Source organism: Balaenoptera acutorostrata, chromosome X (genome assembly GCF_949987535.1).
Source record: "Balaenoptera acutorostrata chromosome X, mBalAcu1.1, whole genome shotgun sequence".
NCBI classification, from domain to species: Eukaryota; Metazoa; Chordata; class Mammalia; order Artiodactyla; family Balaenopteridae; genus Balaenoptera; species Balaenoptera acutorostrata.
In genome coordinates, this window is record NC_080085.1 from 29,234,737 (window position 1) to 29,255,246 (window position 20,510).

The following is a 20,510-nucleotide window of genomic DNA, read 5'->3' on the forward strand; positions in this document are numbered from 1 at the left end:
CATGGGAACCCTGTTCTACAAGGTAATGTGGGATTCTGCCAACAATAACAATCTGAGGAAGCCTGGAAAACAACGTCCTAAACTTACACTTAATTCTTAAATTTGGAAGGTTTAGTTTAACCTTTAAAACAGAAGGCCAAGAAAACAATACACTGGAACTTTTACCTAAATGACACTACTGAAGACTATGAGGTCAGTGGTGACATCAAGATGTTAGTAAATCGAGTGATACCAGTAAAACTATTTTCTGTCCCGTATTTTGCAATATGGAATCGCTGAAGAAAACACACTTCTTTCACTTACACAGTAAGACAGGGCAGGGGTTCCACACTGCAAATATTCAGACCCCAGTTCTGTTGTCTTAAAGCTTTTGAGAGATTTTTCTAAATTCTCTTCTAGTGTTCTAGATTAATAGAGGACTTCTATTCAGGTAGCTATGTCTAGGATATTCTAAACACTCAACATTTCACCATCATCTACAAAGAGACCATCGACACCCCATGAAGGACAAGAACAAAACCAATAGGCTGCACAAATTAAAACAGGCTGAAAAGGAGAATTCCCTTTTAGTTCTGCACATTTGAGGATTAAAAAAAAAAAAAAAACGTAGGAACTCTCCTCAGTACGCAGATATGAAGCACAGAAAGCCTCCTGCATGCCGTACTCTCTCATTACAGCACGTGCTGAACCACAATGAACAAGTGAGAAGGCAAATTACAGTGTTCTGTTTTGGCAAAATGATCTTAATAAGTCTACACCCTCCCATGATAAACAAGAAACACAAATATCAACTACAAAACACTTTAATTACTCATAGTTGCTAATATCTCATGTATTACTTCAGATATGAGTTTTATTAAAATCAATAACAGAGGAGCAACACATATTTTTTCTAATATATTTCCTTAACAGTCTAATGGACTCCTAGTGGTGATACCTGGGGACACCATCCACAAGATATGTATTATATGTCATTCAGCATTGGAACATGGTGGATGTATTTCCCAACTGTTTAAACAATTTATAGATGGCCTGTCAGTCATTCAATATTATTTCTTATGACTGCATAGGCCTAGGATATTATATTTCCCCAACTTAAATAAAAAACAGTTGTAAAAACCATCCCGGTAAATTAATTAAAAAGAGATTCCCAGTTACCTAGGCAAGGATTATACTCAAATGCTTCTGAATAAATTTGGTATAGAACCTCATCCACTATGCAAATCTTAAATCACATGATTAGACTATATTTCATTATTTAAATTCCACAATCAGGACTTCCCTGGTGGTGCAGTAGTTAAGAATCCGCCTGCCGATGCAGGGGACACGGGTTCAACCCCTGGTGTGGGAAGATCCCACATGCCGTGGAGCAACTAAGCCCATGTGCCACAACTACTGAGCCTGTGCCCTAGAGCCCGCAAGCCACAACTACTGAGCCCATGTGCCGCAACTACCAAAGCCTGCGTGCTCCAGGGCCTGCACGCTGCAACTACTGTGCCCCCGTACTGCAACTACTGAAGCCTGCATGCCTACAGCCCATGCTCTGCAATAAGAGAAGCCACAACAATGAGAAACCCATACACCGCAACGAAGAGTAGCCCCTGCTCGCTGCAACTAGAGGAAGCCCGCGCACAGCAACAAAGACTCAATGCAGGCAAAAAAATCAAAAATAAAAAAAAATTCCACAATCAAGTGAGAAACTATATTACTTAACTGTAACAATGAATAATACTCCTCTTATTTTAACAAACTCCTAACAGAAATAAAACATATAAATTGGCTGACTGTTTTCTATAAGAGCAAAATTGGATAAATTATAAAAGAACATAAAGATGAGGAGAAAATACCAAATTATGGTATAAAGGGTAAATTCAGGCCATGTACACACACAGATATCATTTTTAATGTTTGGAGGTCTCTTTATTGTCTAAATGGGTGAATTTGGGACAGTTACATTCAATTATTTCTGTCATCCAAACAACCGAAATGGATCAGCAGAACAAAAATCACTTCAATTTATTAGTGATTGTCTCAAATTGTCCTGAAAATATTTATTTTCTATGTTATCTGAAATAAGAATAAGGTAGAAAATAGGATATCAAAAAGAGACGTGAAATTCATTCTCTCTTTCTCTTCCCCCTCCTTCTCTCTCTGTCTCTTCCCCCTCCTTCTCTCTCTGTCTCATGTGCCTTTGTTACCTTTTCAGGCTACTGGAAACTATATATCAATGTATTAACTTTTTAAATTTCTGTTGCAATAAGCAATTTGAAAGTTCTCCATCAGGAAACAGGAGATCACAACAGTAATATCTTAATGTTAGTATAATCATCTCTATCACAATATTAATATAGTATCTTTATCCTCATTTTTATGCTAATATTTGTATACTATTATTGGTAACCTTTTTACCCATGTAGAAAGTTTTCATTTATTTATTTTGCTATGTATTACAAAGTACTGCCTCACTGCCCCTTAAAGATTTTTCTCCTATAGTAGCAATGATAAATCTGAGGATGCCTCCAGATACTCGCCTAAAGTCATCTTTAACTCAAATGCATTCAAGTATGTTAAAGTGGCAGTGGACAGTCAAAGCTAGTTATGCAATGTGTCTGCCCATGGAAAAAAAGGTGTGTAAAAAAAGGAAGGTTCAGGATAAAAACCTAAAAATAGTCAAGGATATTCTAATAAGTACCCTTACTCTAATGATATGCAGCCTAGAAATATGTTAATCACATTTCTCTGGACTTCTACATTGGCCATCAGTTTTTCTAAAGCCTCATTATGTATCATTGCTAGTCTCTGTTCTAAGCAATGCTAATAGAAGTATATATTTAAAGTATTTAACACAGTATTTCCCAAATTCCTTTGCTAAAAGGTTGTGTTGAATATACATTAAGCAAATGAGATGGCAACACTAAATCTACTAATGTAGCCCATTCCTTTGCTAATACAATAATGCCATCTCTAATTTGCTCATTTCAACTGCAATCCACTGATGTTCAAAATTAAAGAAATATTTTCATTATTACGTTTAACACTATTAAATGATATAATTTGGTTTTAATGATCAAATTTTAATATCTTTTAAAAGAAATGCTGGAAAAAGTGGTCTCCTGCTGACATAATAGGAACATTATTCTGCTATTATCATATCTGTATAAGCAGTTGATGATACTTTCTATTTTCCGTAGTAGAGTAAGTAGACTAAGAACTGTTCTTCCAAGAAACTCAGGATTTAGTTTTAGATAATTACAATTTGTATTATCTCTAAAGACTCTCTGTCAGAGATAATGATATACCTCAACAAAACAGTACAAGGAACATATATTTTGTTAATTTGTCATCAAAAAGGCAATGGCCATTTTAATATATGTACTATTAAAATATTTTTTAATATATGGAAAAAAGAATATTCTGCACTGCAGAGAGTTTGGCTCTAAAGAGTGTGAGATATTTACAATAATAACTTCTAGTTGAAATGTTATACACATGAGGAACACCAGTATATTCCAACCTCATTAAATTCTCTGAAAACAAAGATATTCCACAATGGGTTCTAGAAAAAACCCAATCTAAATGATATGAAATGAGTGTGCCTGTCCATAAAAAGTTCGAGTTATTTATTTTAACAACACCCTTCTGCGTTGGTATGGTTTTACTCTTTCCATTTTAACTTAGTGTAAACTACTTATTACCATTTCTTGTTGTTAACGGTATCAAAATGTGATGAACAGAACAAAGCTGGAAGAAACAAAAACGCCACTTGCTCAAACAATATCAAACCCAAAAAGAGGCCTTAAGGACTTTCTCCTCTTTTACAGTAAAAGCTATATATTTTCTCTTGAATACTTTTTTAAAGACTAATCAGCTGCATGCATGCAAAGTGAAGTCGGAGACCATTTATTCAGGAGTAAAACTTTCCAAAAGGTAGAGCTGATTCGTGGAAAAGTAGACTCTAAAAGCAACTGAAGGACTTCCCTGGTGGCACAGTGGTTAACAATCTGCCTGCCAATGCAGGGGACACGGGTTCGAGCCCTGGTCCGGGAAGATCCCACATGCCGCGGAGCAACTAAGCCCGTGTGCCACAACTACTGACCCTGTGCTCTAGAGCCCGTGAGCCACAACTACTGAGCCCGGGTGCTGCAACTACTGAAGCCAATGCACCTAGAGCCCGTGCTCTGCAACAAAGAGAAGCCACCGCAATGAGAAGCCCGCGCACCACAACGAAGAGCAGCCCCGGCTCGGCACAACTAGAGAAAGCCCGCGCGCAGCAACGAAGACCCAAGGCAGCCAAAAATAAATAAATAAATTCATTCAAAAAAAATAAAATAAAAACAACTGAAGAGTGATGCAGGGATTAGCCAGGCAGAAAATAGAATCTGTGTCACCATGCTCATGCTGTTAAAATGAAGTGGATTAAAACCAAACTAATTGGCTTGTGAATGTCATTTTGAGGTTACAAATATTTCTTGAAAGCCCTAGTGTTCATCAAATTTGACTCTCATCATTCATTTTTCATCTAAAGTTACCCTGGTAAGCCACAGATGATGTGCACATCATCTTGCCCATCACAAATGGAAATGACTTACTACAGTCAAAAGTCACCTAGAACCGACACAAATTTGTATCCCCAATTTTTTTTATTACTTTTAGAACATCTACACTTTGTTATTCACAAGGAAAAGCTGACAAAGCATTCTCTTAATGCATAAAGTATTGGGTGGATTTGCAAACAAACCAACTTGTTTGAAACTCAGGGAAGCAAACAATGCACATGAAACCCACAATGCACTACTGTGCATGTCTTACAGGGAAATCAGGAGAGAAAGTGAATTGAATGATTCACAATAGGATACGTTTTGAAGGAGATAAACCTTTTATATCTATAAGCATAAAGATGCATAAATTATTAAATAATTTTACCCTACTAGTACTTGTTTTTGCATATGTTAACATTTAAACACACCAGAAACAGCTCCTGAAATTGCTTATGCTAATGCCTATTGCTACTCATTTTAGAAGGCAATTCCACTTAAAACCAAACCTCAGGCCTCAAAACACCAATTAAGGCCAAACAAAGCATACCAAAGTCGATATATGCAAGATATGAAAAGCTCCAAATTATATTTCAATGACTTTTAAATTTATAAATCAACCCAATCAATAAAGCATATGTTTAAAATTCTAAAAACATTTTTGGGCAGGTATTTTTTAAGCCAAATATAACTTCAATCCTCCCAATAATAAAAATCTCCCCAAATATAAAGCTAAATGTTTCATTAGCCTCCTAAGGGGCATATTAGATATGAAACAAAAATTGCTTTGGGGAATAGCTGACATCGTCATGTATAAGCTAAAGAACCAATAATTGGTTAAATAAAAATATGAACTTCTGAAAGGTAATTACTATACAGGACATGCAAGAAGTCCGTGAGTCTCGCCTGTTAGATACATTGAGGAGCCTGTTCTAAGTCTTAGATTCTAAGAGACGCTATTCTGTCTTTTGCGACTAACTAATCAGTAAATAAAAATCCTTATGATTTGGTTAATTTTTTTTCTTTCAATTATCATTGATATCGTCTCTTGAAAAATACTGAGCAATAATTTTTAAATGCATATTTGAGTATTTCCCTAACACACTGGCAGGAACTGATAGACACTTAAAAATATAATTTAAGATTTATTCTGAATCCTTATCTTATTGAAAGCCAAAAAACCTTTAATAAACCAGTTTAGGAGACGGAATGCTCTTGGAAGGGAGTCTATAAATAGCAAAAGTTTTCAGATCGAAGAGTTCACTGGCAAAATGAAACCATAAGTGGTAGTTTGATCTCTATTAATTAGCTTGTATTTCATACTGTACCTGGTTGACTTTGAATTATCAAGTTTGAGATATTATAATGGTGTGCCTATATGACATGCATTTCAACATACACTTTCCATTTAGGAGAACATATGGAATTGGGGATATCAGGCTATTTTATGCTATAAAATACATTATTTATTTAACTGCCCTTTTCTGATTATAGGCTTATCAATCTATTTTCTGACTGTGATGTGGATGCCTATCTAGGTTCGCTTACTTCATTGATTCAAAGGAGGACTTAGAGATCAAAAGCCATTTTATCACTTAACAAGGAAAAGATCTATTTTAAACTTACTCTTACTATTTTACGAAAGGATAAGGCACACACAAGAATATCCCAGACAACAGAAACTGACTACCATATGTGGATTTAACGAAAAACAGAAAAACTATTAACAGGCTTATCCTTCAGATTCATACACTATAGCTTTCACCCTCAGGGGTTGGAGTCATATTTTCATTATGTCTGCCCTCTCTACCTCACTAGAGTATGAAGAAACACGTATATCAATCGGTACTAGGAGTCAATAGTGAGGTAACCCTCCCCCATCCTGCAAAACAAGGAAATATGATTGATACAACTTCTCCCAGCTAAACTGGGGCAGGAAGGACATTGACCATCTACTGAAGCAATAATAAGAGGTTACAGGAGTCATGCATTATCTAAAGGAGAAGAAACATTTCTAATGAACTTAATCTGATTCCAACTTCACAAACATTTGTATTGCTATAATTTTCCCTTCCCAAGTCCACGTGCTTATCAAGAGCAATATAGAGGTCAATTAGATATGAGTATTCTGGTTCTTGTGATTGTTAAATATCTCATTTAAAATAAATGAGCTTCCATTTTGATTGTTATATCATTTTTTTTCATCTGGTTTGAAGTTAACTCCCCCACCACTACCACCACCATATGGATCTTCTATCAATAAGATGAGGTAATCAGGTTTTTGGGTCTATAACACTAAAGATTAGATTCTGGTTGATGATAAATTCACCAGTGAAAGGCTATCCTCTGAGTTATTTCAGAACTTTTCCGGATGGGACCTATGACCACCACTCAAGGATCTCCTTATTTGAGATTGATTCAATATTCCAAAGACAAAAGAATTATATAACCCTACCCAAATATCTTGTACTATAGCTTGTACTATAGCTTGTACTATAGGTTGTACTAATAGCCTGTACTAATAGCTTGTACTAATAGCTCATACTATATTGCACATATCACTGACACTGCTTGTCCAACTTCTGGGTTTACAGTGTGGTAAAGCCTCAAGAAAGTTGAGAATATAGTCTGCAATTCCAAAGAAGTTGGCAAATTTAAGAAGTGCCTCATGGGCTAGAAGAAAAGCAGAGGTCAGGAATTATTTTCCCTCTAATCCACGTGTTTGTAAGATACGACTATGCAGCACCAGAGATAAGGATGAAATTTAATTAAGTGTAATATTATAAAAATATAAATACAGTACTGCCTGTGAACTAAAGAAGCAGAAAACAAATAACCATTCAATGGAGGACTTCCCCCAGAGTGACAAATTACAACAGAATCAGCGCCAGGAATAGATTTCCTGATTTAAACAGTAAACCATGTTGCCTTTTATGGAGTATATGAATGAAATTGGCAAGAGTAGCTAATTATTTATAGCTGATTAGTCTATCAAATCTCTTGGTAGAATAAGCAAAACATGAACTTTTTATAATTATTTGGAGTCAATATACTCTAAATGCAGTATACTTCATCTGTGAGGCATATACATTCTAAAGGCTTGAATTTTTTTTCTGAAGTTTTACATTTTAGTTTTAGATACTGGTATTCTGAGAACAAAAATCATGTATGACAGTTCATAATGTATTTCAGGAAAACAGAACATTTTAAATATACTTGGAATACAGAAAAACACAATGCAGAGTTTCTATTTTGTGCCTACTTTGTGGAAATGTTAAGCCTCAGATGATAAACATTAAACTATGCTAAAAACAGTGGTAGTTTAGAAATGCACCAACCTTCAGGATCCAGTAGTTTCTCTATGCCTAAATGATATTTGGCAATGTTGAATGCATGTTCCAGTCGTTGTGTGGCTGACTGCTGGCAAACCACACTATTCCAATCAAACAGGTCTGGCCTGAAACACACACAAATATAAAGACAAATATAAATCAATTTTAAATGTTTCATGAGATTCACTTCAATTCTTTCTTAGTTCCCAGACCAGGGATCGAACACATGTCCCCTGCCATGGAAGCGCAGAGTCTTAAACACTGGACCACCAGGGAAGTCCCCAGTTCTGATATTTGACTGCCAACCCATGCCCACGTTCCTTAAGAGTTGAGTGTTACTCTTCGGTACTCCTCAATAACATTTCTCATTTAGACAAGTCACAATTTTAATAGAAAATCCTGAAGAAAACAAAGGAGAAATTATTCTATCTTATCCAAGCAACAAAAATGTGTTCATCTCATCTAGTCTCATGGATTTGAATACCAGCCATTTGCTGTTATCTTCTAATTCTATAAGCCTAGCCCAGACCTCTTCCCTGAACTGCAGACTCTAGATCCATCTGCTTACTCAGTAGCTCTACTTAGAGTTATCACAAGACTCAAGCATCCAAAACTGACCTTCTGATACTCATCCCCATTGTACCACGACAACTCACCTACCTCTCTTATAGTTCTCCCTTCCTCAATAATCAATGACAAGGTCAAACTTGTAGGTACTCAGCAGAGAAACCTTGGTGTCAACTTTGATGACTCTTTCACTCTCATACAACACTTAGTTAGAAATACATCCAGAATTTGACCACTTCACACTATCCTCGCTGCTAGCACCATAATCCAAACCACCATCTTAGCCTGCATACAACACTGCATTAGCTTTCTAACTGCTCCCCTATTCCCACCCTTGCCCTTGTTAATCTATTCTCAGCAGAGCTGTCAGAGTGATCTGGCAAAAAGTTTCATCATAACCTTCTCAAATCCTTGCTATCAAGGGAGTAAAATTCACTGACTTAACTGCAACCTACAAGGCCCTACATGGTCCGGCTCCCCATTAACTCTCTGATTTTATTTCTTGCCTCCCTCCTCGTATTCCTCAAACAGGCTAGATAGTTTCCCGCATCTGCACTTGCTGTTCCCTATGCCTGGAATTCTCTTCCCCCAGACATAGACATGGCTCACTCCTCCACTTCCTTTGGGTCTTTACTCAAAAGTCACATTGATGAGTCCTTCCCTGCCCTTCCCCCATCTAAAATTGCCTGCCCCCAAATCAAACTTACACAGAATCATTTCCTATCCCTCTTAATTGCTTTATATTTTTTCTCATTAGCACTTAACTATTTAACATATTATACATTTAATTAATCTTATCTATTTACCTATCTCCCGCACTTGAATGTAGAATATAGAATTATTTTTGCCAGGTTTGTTCACTTCTAGAAACCCAGCCTGACACATAGGAGGGGCTCAATAAATATTTATTGACTACACCAGAGAATGGATGAGAACATACTATATGAATATCATTTTACTTAATAACGGAGAAAACACAAAGTCGTGTAAGAGGTCGTTCTTATCCTATAAGGATTTTAAATCTAACGAGGAAAAAAAATCCATACATCACAAGTTACATACATTTTAAGTGTGACAAATATAGATAATAATATAGATGGTTTTCTAAAATCTGAAGAGGTCAAGAAAGGTTTTTTTTGAGGCTTAAGGGATTCTTAAATGGTGGTTTGGGTTAGATTAAAGAAAAGTGCTTGAGAATAGAATTCTAAATTGCATGGATATTAGAGAATCAAAGTTGTTAGGGAAGAAAAGAGCAGAATGTGCCCAGTCAGTCAGGACCTCACAAGCCTGGCTCACTGGGAGATTTCTAGTATCAAGTGGTGGGAGATACGGTTAGGAGGAGGATTGGGATGAGTCTGTAAAAGGCCTTGGCTGTTAAGGAATTACAATTTTACCCATAAACATTGGAAACCATTAGTTAAGTGCTTCTTCACCTTTCCTGGATCACAGATACCTCTGAGAATCCGATGAGCACTATGAAACTTCTACCCAGACAAAATTCCTATCCATAGCTTTAAACAGAATTACATAGAATTTTAGGACATTTGGGTCTGTCAATGGACTCCTGCTTAAGAACTCATGCTCTGCAAGAGAAGATGTTTCAAGGATGGGGTTAGCTGCTATTTTCTAAAACCAGAATTCAAAATAAAAGTGCAACTTTATTTCTCCTTTGACTCTCATTTCCTTTTCTCTACTTGCTCCTACCCTGTTTAATTCACCACACTTTTGTGCACGTCTTAGTAAATCTAATCTCCCCTATATACTCCAAGTTACCCAAAACAGCTAAAAACCTTTTAGAACCTAAAATATGTATAAATTGGGAGCTGTCTCTAGTAGTGGAAAGACTCTTAAGAAACAAAAATTAAATCCTAGACTATTTGGGGGAAGTTTTAATTTCACTATGCAACCTCTGCCCCATCTTCATTTCTCCATCTCTCACTAAGGGGAGTGGAAAACAATATAGGTGGGAGAGTGTGGGAAACCAGTTTCTTACCTACAGCAAAGTAAACAAGGTTAAATCAGTATGATAAAAAAAATAGGATTACTTCCACATTTAAGCCCTTTTCCCTTCACCCCCTTTGCCTTCTCCTTAGCCACTAACTAGTTACCTGGGTGACGAGTTATCTAAGTCATGTAATCTATTTGAGCTTCAGTGTTTTCATTTTAAAAAGAAGGAATTGTACTGAATGGCCTTCGAGGTCTCTTCTAGCATTTAAAATCAATCTAATAAAATGTTTTAAATCATTAAAATTCACCATTAATTAACATTTTAAATAAACATGATTTTCAAATGCATAAAGAATTGTAAAACTAACCAACTGAAGAGGAAAGCCACATACCTTTCCATGCTAACCTAGACCATAAGTCATAAATAAGAATGTGCCACCAAGGATCCCCACACTTTTGAGGAAACCGACATACTGAATGAGATAACATAGCCTAGTAGATAAGCAGAGTCCCCTACGAATCCATATCCTGGCTCTACAGCATATTAGCTGTGAAAAGATTTCAGTCAAAAATGGAACCAGAGGATATAAAATGGAGAAGTTCCCACACGTGCCCTCAGAAGAACGGAACTTAAGAATTCAGAGGCTGATTTTCTATGATCGCCTGTTTTACAGAAGATCAAGCCTTATCTCCCAACCAATGAATATCCACCAAGAATCTCTCCCCATCCTCAAGTCAATGAACTTATTGCTTGCACTCCGGCTGTACTGCCCCCTCTCTGTGCTCCTTGCCCATACGCAAAGACTGCCCCAAACCCCCAACAGACTCGCCTGTAAATTGTTACAGCATGTGTTTTCCAAATTGCAATTCCCCTGTTGTTCCTGAATAAACTGAATTTCTGATCATTTGACCTTGCCTCCGTTTATCTCTGTTTAGGTTGACATAACCAAATGATCTTTGGGAAACTGAGGCACAGAGAGGTTATGTGATTTGCCTATTTGTGAAATGGGGACAATGATAGTATGTATGTCATGAGAAACAGATGGGTTATTTTACTTAGAAAAGGGCCTACAAAATAATAATTGCTTAAAAACACTAACTTCTATTACTTTAAGGTTAATTATATTTATAAAATAACAGTAATACATTTTCAATGTACAGATTCAAGCCAAGAACCTATACTTACAGAAAAGATATAAATGTTACAAACATTGTTGATGCAGGAATAACAATATAATGACAGAAGTGGAGAGGAGAGAAGAGGAGGAAGTATGTATGAGGGTGATAATATCCTCAACCTTCATTTCAGGTGGTCAACAGATCTTGTCTAAACTTGAAACTAAGTATACCACTGTCATTTAAAGTCACACAGGCAACAATTATAAGAATAAAATGATTATAATATAGTGATGAAATCAGGAAACAGATGGGGATAAGACGTAATATTTGTGGGCTTCATATTAAGGAATAAATCCATCTACTGTCAGAAATGAATTAATCAAGAAATATATATAATTATGAAAACCATCAGAAAGAATAAAAGAAGTTGCTGACAGTAACTACTTCTAGGAAGTGGAGAGTGATGGGATAGGGCTGAGGTCAGGAAGACACATTTTGTTTCTTTTTGTCCTTTGCCTCCCTCTCTAATGTTTGACTTTTTTTTTTTAAACCACGTGCTATGTTACTTCTATGCTAATAAATTAAAATAAGAAATTAGGAAGAAAATTTAACTGCAACTTTATACTTATTGCAACTTATTTGCATATTTTGAGCATACTTCTAATCAATTATCACTTGGTTTTCCCATGAAAGTAGAATCTGGCTTCCTTTTAACTGCACTGTAGTGAATTCTGTGTTTTAATTTAATACTTTTAATTTCTTACATATTAAAATAAAATTTAGCCTTAAGGAAATATAAAGTCACTAAAAGCCTGATCTTTGGCAAGGCTCTTTGTCAATTCCTATGTTTGTTATCAAGTTCATGCCTTTGTTCTACATAGTCTTTCAATTATTGAAATCAGGACACCTCACGACATTCCTAAGTGTTCCAATGACAATCACCCTGGAACAAACAGTTCAACCATTCTCTTTTTCTTTAGATAAACAATATGTTCATCTGTCAGAGACAAAAAGAAGAGGGAGATGATTCATGAAAGAACATTATCAACTGTGAGAAACCTCTTGAAAAGTAACCATGTTATGTATAAGAAGGTAGTTATTGATGATTCATTCAGTATGACAAAAGAATATATAAACGTAGATATTTGGAGAGACAAAGAGTAGGTCAGGGACAGATGTGACAGGGCAACCTGGATATGTTTATTGTATTACTTACAAATGCATTCAGAAATCATGAAATAGAATATTAACAAATGCAGTCTGTGAACACGCTTGCAGGACTAAAATCTTCCACTTGAAAAGAAAATGCTAACGAGCCAACAAGGACCGCATAACCCGATCCTCGATATTTCTGTTCATCTGCAAAAGTGTACATGAACAGCAGGATCAATATGTTCTGGCCCTTACTGTGAAGCATGTGGCTGCATAAATGAACACTGACTTATAATGCAGAATGAACGTCTCTATCCCCTCTCATCTGGCTGTACTGAGGCTGTGGAATATTTTTCTTCGTGTCACACTTAGGAAAAACAACATATTAACATCGCTTAACATGCCGACTGAGTGTGAGCCTGCCTCCATTCCAAAGTCAGGTTGCTGAGTCATTCACCTGGAAACTCAGTCTAGATGGGGTTAATTAAACCCAGCTGGAGCAAGACACCCAACAAAGATGCTTATTTAGAGAGCATTTGCTCCCGGACTGGTAAACCAGGAAGAAAATTTATATTCTGGACATTTCTAGAAGCAAGATTGGCATAGGAAAATGGTAGACTAGACTCGTCGAGAAAAGAAAGATCAAAGTGAGAAAAGATAAGCTGCACTGAAAATCAGGGCAGATGCAGTCCAGTGGCATTTCAAACACAGTTAATAAGGCAATGTATTTGACCCTGGGGATTGGGCTGGGTAAAAGAGATGGGTAATAGGAAAACCAAAGCAGATGTTCCTTAGAGTAAATGTATTATACATACAATATATATGAATGTATTCATTATATATAATGTATGTATTTACCATGTTGTTTTGCTTTTTCTTGAACTGTTATTAATTCACTTACTGAGCTTCTTTATACAAGAAAAAGCAAACAACTATTTTATCTTAGAAAATATAATAGTGTGAATATAGTTAAGGACATTTGGTTCACTATGTCACACTGAGTTCCTTTTACGAAGGTCAACAGAACAACTCTCATGCTTTATAGCAATTGCTTTGCTGTTCCAGGGCAATTGTTTCTTTTGATATTCTGAGCACTGAGTCATAGAATTGATTGTGGTCTGCTCTTTGCCTTGGTTGCTAAGATGCTCAGAGCCTCTTTTAACCCTGAAATATAAATATATAAACATACATATACACACATACAGGGCCTTATGGTATTTGCTATCTAAGTATCTGACAAGAGAAATGTTTCTTTTTCACATTATTAATCTGATGATGGTAATTAATTGCACTACAGCCACTCACATAAGATCTACAACCATTTTTAACGCTACAGTTGAAGCTCATTACTAACACATTATTTGTATTGAAAGACCAACTCCATTCTTAGCAAAGTTAGAATATAACCTTGATTTTCTGGCAGTCTCAGTTTCAAAGATGTTGATACCCCCCCTCCACCATAACCACATTCATGCTCTGATAGTTTTAACATTTCAACAACTAAGTGTAATATCACATAAAAATAGGATATTCTTATTCAGTACATTCCAATGGATGGTTAGATCAATATGGTCAACATAAATAACATGTTGCATAGTGGGAAATGATCAGGAACCATCCTGGAGAAAAAGATATCATACTCTAAATCAATACTTTTAAAAATTATTCAATGTCTCGATAATCTTACCTATGACTGTGGATGAGAGCGTTCAAAGCCAGACCATCAGACCAGCTGGTGGTGAAGTTAATGACATTAACCTGGGGATAATTACGAGTTGATTGTCGGACCCAGCTCAGGAGTATCTTTTCACTGTTGGTTTGTTGCAATCCAGCCATGATATTTTTCATTACATTTTTGACCTACGTGTGGAAAGATATTTTCATAAGGAAATGCATGAACAAGAAGCACACAAACTTAAACCTGAATGTTCTAATCTTCAGTTAATAAATACTGGCTCAGTGGTGATGACAGATTTGCACTGATCAGGCAACCCTCCCATGATGAATGGGATTCAAAGGGCAAAGGGCAGTTTTCTCCCTGCCTCAAGAAAGAAGAGGGAGCTAGTGCTCCTTGAACAAAAGAATCTTGGAAGGATCTTTCTGGACAAAGTGCCTGTCATGAACAGGGGCACCAAATGCAGACAAAAACGACTGGGGCCTGGCAGGTTGGCCCTGTGGTGGTTTCCGTCTTAGCTGTTCCTCTGCCCACAGCATGAAACGCTTCTCTTGAGTGGGGGCGGGGGGGGAGGGGGAGGTAACAAGGCTCTACGCACGTTGTCCCCTTTTACTTGTTTTTGGCAGAGAGGTTAAAGGGCTTCAGGTCCGTGAAAGATACGTGGGGAGAAGGGGTGGAACATTCAAGATGCCCTCACGTGCAGAGCGGCTAGACAGTGCCAAGGCAAGGGGTGCCGTCCTGTGTGCTGGGCTCAGGAACGTCACCTCGGGGCTGTGAGGAGGCCCGCTCCGTCAGCAACTCCCACTGCTACTCTGAGAAGTCACAGCCTCCCTCCCAACACACGGCCCCCTGGCCACCTGGCCACCTCCGGAGTCACAGTCGGAATTCCCTACTTCCATTCTGTGGGCTGTGGTCACCTCTGCAGAGTCCCCTTGTTTGAGAAATTCGGCCACGTTGTGAAAGATCAGGTAGAAGTGCAAACAGCATGGTGGCAAAGAAAACGCCTGGGCTTTGGTTCCGAAGGCCCGTCCCATCAACCGGCAGCTGTGATGGAGATGGTGAAGGAGACTAAGGCCGCTGTGACGCAGCGTCGGAAGTCCATTCAGGGCCTGCACAAGCCCTGCCACTTGTTCAGCAGGGTGGCAGCGGCAAGGAGAAAGCCAAGGGCCAGCAGGGAGCCCAGCACGGGCGCAGTGAGGAAGACGGAGGCCGAATGAGAGACGCAACTCCAACAGCAGGAGACGGCCTCAGGGCGAGCTGAGGAGGGCGCGCAGCCAGGAGTGCGGCGGCGCAGGTATGGGAGGGGCCGCTGGGTCCTGGGGGGTGGGGTCTGGGGGCCACGTAGTAGCGTCGGTTGGGCCCCTCCCACCCCCGGCTCCCGGAAGGGAAGCGGAAACCAAGACTGTGCAAAAGGGGAAAAAGGTCAGGTTCGGTCTTATTTTCACGAATTGGTTTCTGGCCATTTGATTCTGTCCTAGGCTGTGTGCAGGTGCAAATGCCACTCGGCAGGTTGTTGTATTTCCAACTGTCGCTCTTCTGGTTCAGCTGCCACAGAAATCCATTTTCTGGGTTTTGAGAATGCAGTTGACACCTCATTATAGAACAGACCGTCTACATTTTCTATTAAAGGAATCATTACTAGGCTACTTCTTTAATATGTCAGTCCCCTTATCACATACTTAAAGGAAGTATATAAGTAAATGTGATTCGTTTTGACCACCAAGGGCTTCCCTTTCGGGCAGTATAAGGTCCATATACTACCAACATTTGATCAGATGATGAATATTTATTGTGTATTCCAAATATGACATTTTATTTTGCTTCTTCATCCATGCAGAAGTTAACAAATGCCTTCGGGGAAAATACATATTTTAACATCTCCAATGTTAGTAACCCTTTTATGAAAGAGTCAATGAAAATTTTAGGATAGACTATTAAATCTAACTTTAAAATACTTGAAAAGGATTTGAGATGATGTTTTGTAAACGTGGGATTGATGTGAAGATGTGAAATCTTAGCATACATTTGTCACCATCCCTTGATAGCTAAATCTATTATTTAGGGGTGGATTATCCAGTTTTCTTAATTCCTTCCTGACCTGCTTATTTAGCCACTTACTCACTGAATAAATAGGTCGAATAGTTACATAAGATATATAATTTTTCTCATCATATTCTAAAGTTATAAAATATACAGCCGGGCTTCCCTGGTGGCGCAGTGGTTGAGAATCCGCCTGCCAATGCAGGGGACACGGGTTCGAGCCCTGGTCTGGGAAGATCCCACATGCCGCGGAGCGGCTGGGCCCGTGAGCCACAATTGCTGAGCCTGCGCGTCTGGAGCCTGTGCTCCGCAACAAGAGAGGCCGCGATAGCGAGAGGCCCGCGCACCGCGATGAAGAGTGGCCCCCGCTTGCCACAACTGGAGAGAGCCCTCGCACAGAAACGAAGACCCAACACAGCCATAAATAAAATAAATTAAAAAAAAATAAAATAAAATAAAATAAAATATACAGCCTCCACGTACAGAGACTGCAAGATGTGTACTGTGTGTCCTGTGCTGAACCAGGGTTGGAATCAGCAGACACTGGCTCAGTGGTGTTGATGGATTTGCACTGATCAGGCAACCCTCCAATGATGAATGGGATTCATTTGTGAAATGCTTGGCCAGACTGCCCTCTATGCACATAATGTTAAAGGACAACATGGTATTCGATCCAAAGCTCCTTTAGCATCGTTATGTCACTAATTCAGCTTATCAGCCTCAGCCTCATTGCTGTTGCTTCTACCTGGGTGCAAATGTTGCTGAGAAAAAAATAATAATAAAGGGCAATGTGAGATAACAGTTGTTCTTTTCCTACAGAAAAGAGAGTTACCAAGAAATCTTTATTAAGGATCAACCTTCAGTCAAACACTGAGCAGCTCCTATGGGGAGTCTTTAAGCAGAAAAATTCCCCACCCTCAGGGTTCACTGTCCCTAAGACAGAAAGAATCAATATAAATATGTGTGTGTGTGTGTGTGAATACAGCTATACATCTATTTTTTAAAGGAAAAAAATGAAATGTCTTTGAGCACTGATTTCAAAAAATGACTAGGAGTTAACGGGGCAAAGAAGGTGTGATGGACCTGGAGATGCACTACCAGGATTCTCCTTTAAGGAAGGGCTTGTTTCTCCAGCTGTCCTGAGGCAGACATCACCCATGAGTCCCCTCAGGAACTACTTGAGTTGCACAAGCATGTCACCTATGGTCACATCCCTCCTAGGGCAGCCCAACTTATTAACTGATGAAGGGAAATTGTATAAAGACTCAACCATCTCAGCCCCACTCACGATAACTCTAAAGGCTCATTCTAGCTCCCAGTTCTCCATGGAGTTCAAGAAGGCTTTTGAGTGTGCATCCATGAACAACCTGCCTGCCAAACTCAGAGTCTGCTTCCCAGAATCCATCCTGTGACTAAAAGGAGTTACAGCAGAGGGGTAGCACTGAAGAGAGGGAGGAATAGTCTTCTACAAGGGATGGATGGTAGTGTGTGAAAGACCTGCAGAAGATCGAGACCTGTTTTGCCCAGAAGGCACTAGGTAGGCAGGAGGTTACAGTAAGGGCTTTCAGCAGCGCAAAATCCATCTTTCTCTTACCTGTTGTGCACATAATAAATAACATAAACATTCCAGTGTAAAGGAGCCCTGGAATTGAGTATTTCTTTTGAGGTAGCCAGCAAAGGTGGGGGTCTGACCTCTGAGAGCACACCACTGCTAGTGATACCAAGCAGCACCCTGTGAGGCTCCTGGGCACAAAAGCCTTTCTGTATCCCCCATTTCTTGATTACAGGAAATAGGCTTCCTTCAGCCTCCATGACCTTCCCTGAGTTCCACGGAGCAGATTCAAACAGTTGCTAATTAGGGAAGGGAGGGGATGCAGAGACAAGGGAGGAACAGTCAAGAAACTATAGTGCAGCCTTGGGACAAGGTCCTGGTTCCCCCTCAAGGGATACACATAACAATATCTTCGAGCTGTTTTGCAGATACTGAAACCTCCACCAGGTGGGAGAAGTTAACAGTGTGCTGCCCACAAGCACGTAGACCCCAGACGGGTTGGAACCAGGAGGTTGATGATGCTGACTCCCACTTACCTCACCACCAACCAATCAGAAGAATGTCCACGAGCTGCTCACGCCCTCTTTGAACAATTACTATAAAACTCCTCACTACCCCCTCCTGGTTGGGATACACAGTTTTGAGGGCATTAGCCCGCTGTGGCCCCCTTTGCCTGGCAAAACAATAAAGATATTCTTTTCTACTTCACCCAAAACTCTGTCTCTGAGAATTAATTTGGTGTCGGGGTACAGAGGCCAGATTCAGCTTCATTAGCAGGATATGTTTTTATCTCCAGCTGGTTCCCAGAACCGAGGTGACCCCCCGCCCCCACTAAAAAGGATGGTTTGCACTTTAAAAGGAAGAAAGGGACACCTAACACACATTGTCTACTTCACAATTTTGCTCAAAGCTGCTTACTCCTCGATACAGGCATTATTTTTCAGGCAAATCATTTCATTTAAGTAGAAACCAGAAAAACAGTGACAGGGGAAATGGGGTTGGCATTCCTGAGTTTCTGCAAGTTCAGAAAGAAGGCCTCCACAGCAATAGTAATAACATAGTATATGACACTGGAACCACAGATTCACATCTTTCCATCTCTTCATGTCATTCTTAATCTCATAGATCTGGGAAGTACATTAGGTTGGCCAGTGTGTCCTTTAATCTTTACTGAGACTCAAGGGCTTCTTTGACTATTTTAAAAGAAGGCAAATACGCATTCTTGGTGAAAATATCTTCTGCGATTCATTGGGTTATGATGAGGAGTATCGAGCAGGAGGAACTTTTAAAAAGTGATTTAGTAGTTTTAGTAGAACAGGGCAGTGTGATAGAAGAGATAAGATAAAGAGGCAGAGGCTGGGAAGAGTCTACATCCTTGCAATCACAAGGATATGGTGATTTGAGGACATAGATGGAAAACAGAAGACTGTAAGAGAAGTCTCAGACCAGAAAAGACTGCAAAAGCATTCCTTCTGGTATTCCTGATGTGAAAGCCCTTCCACATGCTAATTAAAAAAATGAGCACACGCACAAGCAAATGAAGAAAATATCAGACAGGGTGGTTTTAAACTCTATCCTGCAGTGAGTTGAGAGGGAATTGGAAAGGGTTTTGAGGAGATAAGAAAGGGTGAGATCATATGAGAGACAGTTTGGGTGATAAATACAGTTAAAATAGCCTTTTGGGGCTCTGAGCATGCCTAAGTCCTCCTGCTGGCTTTGTCATGACTGCCATCTGCGCAACTCAAAGTATTTTCTGCAAGCTGGGGTCTCTCCATGAACAATTTGTTACAAGGCCATAAGACAAATATCAATACAACAGTTGATAGTCCATTAGAAACTTCCATAGCAATTTTACAGAGTCCTATTTATGTTGGTTGAGTTTAATGATAAAAAAGAAGCTTGGGTTTTATGTGTCTCTTTATTTCATTTTTCTAATGCTTCAGTTTTATTGTAATTTACACACAATGGAAAAGGGGGAAAATACTGCTCCTTCCTCAAGATAGTTTGAGAAGTACTGAGCAACAGAAGGAAACCAGTTTGGTGGGGGGCCCTATGTTGCCTTGCTGGTTCTATTTGACACCATCGCTACATGAAAAAAGCCCAGAATTGAGAATCTTGGGCTCATTTGAGGCTCTTATGAGCTATTCTCTGTTGTCAGCCGCTATGGTTGTTCTCTCTCTCTTCCCATATTGCTGTGAAATAGGACTGAGCCAGTTCAGAGTGTTTACAATAAAAGATATGGGAGTCAATTGGGAGAACAATATGGGTGTCAATTGGGAGAACAATATGGGTACTGAGTTCAGTAGGTATACCTCTGGTCTACATGCTGTCTGACTCCGACCAGGACCAATCTACAATTCAAGTTAAAAGTCAACCTTACTAAAGGAAGTAGTGATACCTGCTACAATAGGAATGGACCTCAAAGATTATGTTCAGTGAAAGAAGACAGATATAAAAGAATATATATTGTATGAGTGCATTTGGTATGAAATGTCCAAAAAGGCAGACATATAGAGACAGAAAATAGATGAATGGTTGCCTAGGGTTGGGGGTGGGAGAGGAGAGTGATGGTAAATGGACATGAGATTTAT

The 20,510-nt window shown here is 38.9% G+C and overlaps 1 protein-coding gene across 1 annotated transcript in view; it reads right to left on the minus strand.

Annotated features, from left to right (window-relative positions):
• Positions 1–20,510, minus strand: part of DMD (dystrophin) — a 2,123,648-nt gene that overhangs the window by 1,706,271 nt on the left and 396,867 nt on the right. The window contains exons 6-7 of the mRNA XM_057539128.1: positions 14,340–14,512; positions 7,874–7,992 (exon numbers count right to left, since the gene is read on the minus strand). Coding sequence (XP_057395111.1) covers positions 7,874–7,992; positions 14,340–14,512 — 292 coding nt within the window. The remainder of the gene's footprint in view (positions 1–7,873; positions 7,993–14,339; positions 14,513–20,510) is intronic.